General features: G+C 34.4%; 3 protein-coding genes and 1 long non-coding RNA gene across 4 annotated transcripts; all 4 read right to left on the reverse strand.

The window, feature by feature from the left end:
• Positions 1–531: 531 nt before the first annotated feature.
• Positions 532–1,015, reverse strand: LOC139495464 (uncharacterized). The gene is made up of 2 exons (XR_011657351.1): positions 814–1,015; positions 532–578 (listed from the first exon to the last, which is right to left on the reverse strand). It is a non-coding gene; the product is annotated as an uncharacterized lncRNA (long non-coding RNA).
• A 178-nt stretch (positions 1,016–1,193) lies between these two features.
• On the reverse strand, positions 1,194–2,117 carry LOC139494152 (uncharacterized). The gene has a single exon (XM_071282326.1). The coding sequence runs from the start codon at positions 2,115–2,117 to the stop codon at positions 1,194–1,196; it is 924 nt and encodes a 307-aa protein (XP_071138427.1).
• Positions 2,118–2,179: 62 nt separating this feature from the next.
• On the reverse strand, positions 2,180–4,684 carry LOC139494153 (uncharacterized). Its single transcript, XM_071282328.1, has one exon. The coding sequence runs from the start codon at positions 4,682–4,684 to the stop codon at positions 2,180–2,182; it is 2,505 nt and encodes an 834-aa protein (XP_071138429.1).
• Positions 4,685–4,697: 13 nt separating this feature from the next.
• On the reverse strand, positions 4,698–7,394 carry LOC139495465 (uncharacterized). The gene is made up of 2 exons (XM_071283744.1): positions 7,195–7,394; positions 4,698–6,959 (listed from the first exon to the last, which is right to left on the reverse strand). The coding sequence occupies exon 2, from the start codon at positions 6,846–6,848 to the stop codon at positions 4,698–4,700; it is 2,151 nt and encodes a 716-aa protein (XP_071139845.1). The 5' UTR covers positions 6,849–6,959; positions 7,195–7,394.
• Positions 7,395–9,124: the final 1,730 nt, after the last annotated feature.

Consider the following 9,124-nt stretch of genomic DNA (forward strand, 5'->3'; position numbering starts at 1 on the left):
TTGTGCCGAATACGGCTAAGGTAATCTATGCCTGGGATAAGAAAATCCTTAGTTTTTCCAAAAATTCAAAGTTTTGTAAACAGGAAATTTATAAAATGTAATCCAGCTTCTAATTATGACAGTATCTATAATATGATATATTAGCCTTAAATTCAACAGGATATATAGTCGCCTTTTTTCAAAAAGAACATGAAATGAATACCCTTCCTAAGCACCTGAGTTATTCCACGTGATGGTGTTACAGTGAATAAACAATTTATTGGAATAAAAATGACAAAATCATTTCAGGTTAATATTTATATTAAAAAAGTAAAATACATGCACATCCAGTGTCTTAATCATCTATTTTCTCAATCTAGTTTTCTCTATCAGAAATATCAATGAAAAACATGTTGTTATAAAAAAAGGATTAACAGCTTATAAACATTTGAATATAGTTTATATAATAAAATTATTTAAATACCTGTATCTACTAACAAGGTTAGTCATAAGTGTTTGGACCACACAGTAAATCAAAAACAAAGTCAAGTATGCGTATCAAATCAGTTCTTTAATTTCGTTGTATACGATACGATTCTCTGCAAATACATAAATTATAAATCATAAATAACAGTGAAACTAAATTCCGTTATCCATAAAAATAATATACAGCGCATTAATTACTTCTCAATCATAAAAATATAAAGAAACATGTTTCCTGATAAAAGTACAAAGTTTGCACAAATGATTAAATCAATATATTTCATTTACGGAACATTGTTACAATTCTTGCTAAAGAAATGAATGATAAAGTCGGATTAAATATATTCTTACCGATTATGCTCTCTTATAAAAAACATCTTGTGTGTCCAAATAAAATCCAAATAATAAACTGCCGTAAACAAATTGAAATAACATTCATAGGAAAACATAACGTCATAAAGACGGACGGCAAATACAGCAAATATATTTAGCGCCGTAAACGTCAATTATTACAAAGAAAAAATAGCTTTTACAAAAAGCTTACCTATAGATTAAAAAGTGACAGTCAAGTGACGATCTATACACTATTAGTGCTTATATATAAATGTATCTTCTATCAAATATTAAAAATAAGAATATAAACAAATATAATTCTTACACTCCTCACCATGAAATTCTATAATTTCATAAAAAAAAATATTAACACACACAAACAAAAATATATATACAATCTATAAATCTGAACCTTCTAGTGAACATAGTTTTGTTATTGGTCTTACTAATTCTGATTTGTGAGTTTTGACAACACAGCTACGTACATGCCCATCCCGACCCACTTTAACCTCGGTAACTCTGCCCAACGGCCATTGTCCTCTTTGCACATTAACCTCAGCTACAAGTACGATATCGCCTTTTCGTATATCAGTGTTCGGTCTTTGCCATTTTGGGCGCATCTGCAATGTTGGAAGATACTCGCGAATCCATCTTCTCCAGAACACGTTTGCGAGATATTGGACCTGTTTCCACCATCGTCTAGCATAAATATCTGTCTTTTTGAAGAGACCACTAGGAATACAGGAATTTGACTTCATTAATAGTAACATATTTGGTGTAAGTACAGATGGGTCGTTGGGATCATCGCTCACTGGCGTAATAGGTCTGTCATTCAAAATTTTTTCAACCTCAGCCATCAACGTTAAAAGCTGTTCCTTTACTAACGCTTTCAAAATTGTACGAGTGGACCGAATTAAACGCTCCCATGAACCACCCATGTGACTTGCTAAAGGTGGATTAAAATGCCATTCAATCTCCTGTTGTAACATGTGTCTTCCAATTTTTGATTGGTTCCATTCTTTAATTGATTTACGTAGTTCACTGTCTCCGCTTACAAGGTTAGTTCCATTGTCGCTGTACATCTTTGTTGGTACACCTCGTCGGCTTATGAAGCGTTGAAAAGCGGATAAAAACGACTCCATGGTTAAGGTGTGGGCCACTTCTAGATGAACTGCTCTTGTTGTGAGACATGTTAATAGGCAACCATATCTTTTCACATGTGAACGACCTAACTTTACCAAAAGGGGTCCAAAATAGTCGATTCCGACAAATGTAAACGGGGGTTTGTCAGCAATTATCTGTTCATCAAGAAGAGGTGCCATCTGTTGTACGCAAAGTGGACGGTGTTGACGTTTACATGGAATACAGCATCCGATTACTTTCTTTACAGACTAGGTCCTTTTAAAATCCAGTATTTCATACGTGTGGCTGCAAGCACCTGTTGTCTTCCTACGTGACCCTGATTTTCGTGATAGAAACGAACAATTAACGAAGTAACATGATGGTTATCTGGTAGGATTATGGGGTATTCATCATGGTTTGAGGTACTTAAGCGTCCTTTTGCTCGGATAAGCTCATTATCGAGTACAGGATTAAGAGAAGCGATACGGCTGTCTTTTTTCACGGGCGTATCCTTCTTCAATTTGATTATTTCGTCTTTGAAGTAAGTTGATTGTACATTAACTAATATTACATTGCTAGCAATTTTCAGTTCTGACAAAGTGAGATCACCAGTTCTGCACTGAACTTGATGATTAAGGTATCGTTGTCTGCAATAAAACTTGAACCTAATCAACCACGCTGTTGCTCGTAGTAGTTTTGTCCAGTCGGAGAAATAGTTCATTAGATAATCAGTGGTGTTGTTTGTCATAGCATGGATCGCCACCTCCTTCTTAAGTTCGGTGTCATTTTCTGTTACCTCTTGAAGCTCATTGCGTAAGTCTTGTGGCCAGTATTTTGAATCTTCCAAGAGAAAGTTCGGACCATTTAACCATATATTTAGTTTCTTACTATCACAAGCGTCTATTCCTCTTGATGCTATGTCCGCGGGATTCGAAGGTGGATCTACGTGACGCCATTGGTCTAGACTAGTTGTATTGTGAATTATGCTTAATCTATTAGCTACAAAGGTTTTGAATCGCCGTGATGTATTTCTAATGTAGCCCAACACTATAGCCGAGTCTGTCCAGAAGGTAACGTTATCAACCTTTATTTCAAGTTCATCATTCAGGATTTGGTATAAGCGGCATGCAGTGACAGCTCCTGATAATTCAAGTCTTGGTATTGACATCTGTTTAATTGGTGCTAGTCGTGCCTTTCCTATGATTAAAGAGCAAGTAATTTTGTCATTTCCATCAACTAGTCTCAGATAGGCACACGCTCCATAACCAAGTTCTGATCCATCACTGAAAAGGTGCAATTGAGCGTTCTTAATGTGTTGAAATTCTTTTGGTCGAAAACAGCGATTCACAGACAAACTTTCAATACAGGGTAGACTCGTTAACCAATTTTTCCATTCGTCACAGTAATGTTGTGGAATTTGTTCATCCCATCCAAGCTTCAATCGGCATAAGTTCTGTACAATTGCTTTTGCTCGCAGTGTAACTGGTGACACAAGTCCGAGAGGATCAAATATTGAACTTACAATGGACAATATACCACGTCTAGTTAACGGTTTATCTGTTAACTTTACTTTAAATCTGATTTTATCTTCATTAACATCCCAGATTACACTCAGGGCCTTATCGTTCGGCAGCACATCTCCAGGGCTAAGATTTACTACAGCAGGAGCAAGTTCAGACTCCGGTATAGCTTTTAATACATCTCTACTATTACTGAGCCATTTTGTTAGTCGGAAGCCACCCATTTTCATAAGTGACTGTAAGTCAATAGCCAGTTTAATAGCTTCCTGCTCGGATGACACAGACTTCAGACAATCGTCAACATAAAAAATTTTCTCTACTGTAGTAGATACTTCCAGATCAAAAAGATGGGAATTATCTCTTGCTGTCCGTTTTAATGCATATCCTGCACAACTGGGTGACGATGTAGCACCAAACAAATGTACTTGCATGCAATAACTTCTGGGTTTCTGGTTTAAGTCACCGTTAGGCCACCATAGAAAACGCAAGGCATCACAGTCCTCCTCTTGCACACGAACTTGATGGAACATAGCTTCGATGTCGGCTGCTAAGGCTATCTGCCCCTGTCTGAACCTAATTAAAACACCAACCAAACTGTTCATGAGATCAGGTCCTTGTAAAAGTTTACTGTTGAGTGATATTCCTTGATATTTAGCTGCGCAGTCAAAAACTACCCGTACTTTTCCTGGTTTGTTTACATTCGTGACAGGATGATGAGGTAAGTACCACATTCGTTTTGATTCGGAGTCGATGTTTGACACTTCTTTTGCATAACCCTTTTCTATATATTCATTTACAGTGGTCGTGTACATCTTATGTAATGTGTCGTCACGTTCCAACTTACGTTTCAGCTGCTGTAAACGGGCTTGTGCCATAGCTATATTATTTGTTAACGAAGTGTTTTTATCCCGCCAAGGCAGTCCTAGTTTGTAATGTCCATCCTCGTAAGTAATGGACGATTCCATAATGTCCAAAGCTTGTTTGTCTTCTACAGACATCAAATTATTGTCATCGCTCTTGTTATCGTTAAAATCAGTTGTCCACATACGTTCCAGTTGTCTCTGTAACAGAACATCTCTTGACTCTTCAAAATGTACGTTTATAACATTTGATGAAGAGATATTTCTAATAGGTCCACGAATTGCCCACCCGAGGCGTGATCGAATTGCATAGGGTTGTTTACCTGTACCGGATCTTACTTCCAACGGTATATGAGCTTCAGGTGAGTCAGTGCCAATCAGCAACATTACATCATTGGTGTCAATTTTTCGGAATATCAATATCAGCTAAATATGCTAGTTTTCTAATGTCGACGTTTTCAGCTGCTGAGCAGGTGGATATCGGAAGCTTTTTTACTGACCATACTTTTTGTAACGATACGTCTTCGTTGCCATCGATGGGTCTTACCTGTAAGTCGACTTCTTGGCCGTGAATCGTACTACCGGACGAGCTTACGGTAGACATATGAAATGTGACTGGTCTGGTGGCGAGATTTAGTTTTTTCAATAGCCGCTCATCACACAAAGTTTTATCCGCACCATCGTCTAATAAGGCATACGTTTGACAAGAGTTACCGTCCCCACCCCTTACAAGGACAGGAATAATCCCCAGACAATTTCTGATAAAAGAACTATCAGTGGCAGCACAGTTAACAGAAGGGGAAGCTGTATTATCAGACTCTGGTTTTACCCAACTGTGTAATAATAAATTGTGTTTTACATTACAATCACTGACAGTACATGATTTTGGTTTTCTACAACTATTTGCAAAATGTTTACCCTTTAAACAATTATAACACAATTTATTTCTACTGACAAATTTCAGTCTATCTGCTAAGTTCATTGACTTGAACTTACTACAAAATTCTATGTACCTACATGTACCATTACAACAAATACACTTTTGCTCATGTGTGACATTTTCACTTGTATGTAAATTATTTGTGGCATATGTCGAGACCTTTTCTCTGACATAATCATGCGGCTTATTTCTCATGCCACTTGAACCTTTAATATCAGCCCTTTCTTTAGTAAGATCAAGCCCATACATAGACACAGCTATGCGAGATTTCTGATCAATAAATTTTGTAAGATCAGTAAAACGTGGTTCTCTACCTGACTCTGTTATAGAATGTGCAATATCTACCCATTTTACTCGTAAGTGCATTGGTAACCTCTTTATAATTTTTCTCAAGTTGTCTGAATTATCGATGTCAGATATAAAACCTAACTGTGATAATGTAATTTCACACTTTTGCATATCAAGGGAAAGTTGTGACAAAGAATCTAGATCTTGTGCATTTATCTGTGTTCCATATACCAATTTTTCAATGTATGATCTAGCAATAATATGTGATCTACCATAACGGGAATATAATATTGACCTAGCTCGCTTATAACCATCAGTTGGTTCTAACAATACGCAGTCTTCAATAGAAGACTTTGCTTCACCTTTGCAATATTGAATTAAATAGCTTAACCTCATTTGATCGTCACCTACTCTATTTTCTACATTAGTTTCAAAATTCTTAATGAATTTTGTATAATTAATTGGTTTACCATCAAATGTCAACAGTTCAGGTTTTGGTAAACTAAATCCTTCTTGAAGAGTAGACGCCAGTCGCTGGAACGCTGAGTCGATACTGCTGATGTTCGACTTTGAACTTCCGGCTGTGAACTCGCACTTTTCGTCTGAATCGGTCTTCGTTGCTTTCGTGTCTGAAACCTCTTGAATATCAATGTCATCATTTATCAAAATGTTATTTCTACGTGAAGAAACGGCTCTTTCTGCAATGATGCCTTTATTTTGATTTGTGTTTATAATGTCATTGTCTTCGTCGTACGCTTCTTGCCACATTTGTTCTTCCAATTTTGCTTCTTCAAGTTCACTACGTTTTTCTAATAATTGTTCTTTTATTTCTAACTCCCTTTTTTCACGCTCTAACTTGAGTTTTTCTTCAGTTTTCTTTAGTTTGTGTTCGGCTTTCAATCGATTAGCCCTTGCCGTCCTCAATTTGGCCTTTGATGAAGAGGAACTCGACGAACTTATTCGGCTGCCAACTTCGTCATCGGCAATATTTTCCATTGATCCGTTGATCCATTCTGAAAATCTTTCCCGGAACTCCTTCAGGTTTTTCTGACAGCTATCGAAGTTCATCTCCAAAGTCTCCACTACATGAACATCGGGGCATAAATCTAAACAGTTCATATGAGCTGTTTTAAATTCTTCAAAACGGTCACAAAGTTTGACATACAAATTTTTCACTGTTTCCTTGTTATCTCGGGAAATCATTTTCTTCTCAAGTTCATTATACAGTTTCGTCAACTGTGACAAATTAGTTGTACGTTGTCTTCTAACTGTTTCATATTCATAAATATGACCATCGCCGTCTGAATGCGCCTCTCTATCCATCTTTTCTTTATAGTCAATCGAGAATTGTTTGGACCACACAGTAAATCAAAAACAAAGTCAAGTATGCGTATCAAATCAGTTCTTTAATTTCGTTGTATACGATACGATTCTCTGCAAATACATAAATTATAAATCATAAATAACAGTGAAACTAAATTCCGTTATCCATAAAAATAATATACAGCGCATTAATTACTTCTCAATCATAAAAATATAAAGAAACATGTTTGCTGATAAAAGTACAAAGTTTGCACAAATGATTAAATCAATATATTTCATTTACGGAACATTGTTACAATTCTTGCTAAAGAAATGAATGATAAAGTCGGATTAAATATATCCTTACCGATTATGCTCTCTTATAAAAAACATCTTGTGTGTCCAAATAAAATCCAAATAATAAACTGCCGTAAACAAATTGAAATAACATTCATAGGAAAACATAACGTCATAAAGACGGACGGCAAATACAGCAAATATATTTAGCGCCGTAAACGTCAATTATTACAAAGAAAAAATAGCTTTTACAAAAAGCTTACCTATAGATTAAAAAGTGACAGTCAAGTGACGATCTATACACTATTAGTGCTTATATATAAATGTATCTTCTATCAAATATTAAAAATAAGAATATAAACAAATATAATTCTTACAATAAGTAATCATAACAATTACATGTTTATTTAAAATTTACTTATTTTGGAGTCAGTTGTCTCCCTTATTTGTCCAGATATTTTACAATTACATTTACATCTCTTACATTGGTGTGTGGTCTTTTGTTATAGTAATTGAATTAAAAATCTCTACCTTTTCTGTAATTTTGGAAAACATGGCTGGAAGCACTTTTAGAGGCCTTGCAAAAGTTGTTTAACATGTTTAACAAATTTAACATGGAGTTGTTATACCCATGAATGTAGATAACTTACATTCACTTGAACAATTAACCAATAAAAACTATATTTAATCAAATTAAATAATTGTTTTAAATTTGCTTTTCCTATCTGATACTAATGTTATTTCTAAAATGGTATATATACCTTTTATACATATTTAACTGATTTACTCAAAAAAGATTGATAACTTGAGAAATATAGAAGACTCGAGATAACTCATAAAAACAGTTTGACAGATCCACATGTGATTATTATCATCGTAGTTTTACTTTTAGAACTGTGTCAAAGTGTTGTTAGTGAGTTTGCTATTCATTTATATTACAAATTTTGCAGATGTCTCTATTACATTAAAAAACATTTTGGACAAGAACATTTCTATTGACATTACATATCTAAATAATTGAATAAGTAACACATATTTATATATATATATATGATCCAGACCGTATGAGTATTTGGACCGTACGCGTACGGTCTGGACCGTATGCGTACTTTTTCAATATACGCATACGGTCGGACCGTACGCGTACGGTCTGACTAATATTGAGAATTTGGTCAAGTTCATTAGATACAAATGTATATAACAGATCAACATAACTTATATCTCAAATTAATATAAAAAGTTGAATAATTATTGAAATAAAAACTTAATATTTTAACTATTTGTAAAAAATCAGGCTTATTTAATCTATTAATCTCCTGTACTTAGCATGTCAGTAATTCATTAATTACAGCCGAGTATGCTCATTGAAATTGAAGTTATCGGAAGTAAACATAATGTGGGAGGACAATTGTTTTAGAATATTTAGAAACTTTACAAAAAATGCATATCCAAAGGAACATGCATGAACAAAACATGTTAATGTTAAAAATATATGACGTTCCTTGTGGAAGCAAGTGTCATCTTGGGCCGGAGTAACAAAATAGGATTCATGGATATAAAATTAAACAGATTTTTAATTTTGATTGTTCGCTTATTCACTTTATCCATCTAATTGTAATAATAACAATTTGTATAATATAAAAATAAAGATTTTGATAAATGTTTTTTAACATTTAACCCATATGATCCCAAAACATGTATGGTCAGCTGGACCGTACGCGTATACTCATACGGTCCGACCGTACGCGTATGGTCGGACCGTAAAAGTTGTTTAACATGTTTAACAAATTTAACATGGAGTTGTTATACCCATGAATGTAGATAACTTACATTCACTTGAACAATTAACCAATAAAAACTATATTTAATCAAATTAAATAATTGTTTTAAATTTGCTTTTCCTATCTGATACTAATGTTATTTCTAAAATGGTATATATACCTTTTATACATATTTAACTGATTTACTCAAAAAAGATTGATAACTTGAGAAATATAGAA

Source organism: Mytilus edulis, chromosome 11, assembly GCF_963676685.1.
Source record: "Mytilus edulis chromosome 11, xbMytEdul2.2, whole genome shotgun sequence".
NCBI classification, from domain to species: Eukaryota; Metazoa; Mollusca; class Bivalvia; order Mytilida; family Mytilidae; genus Mytilus; species Mytilus edulis.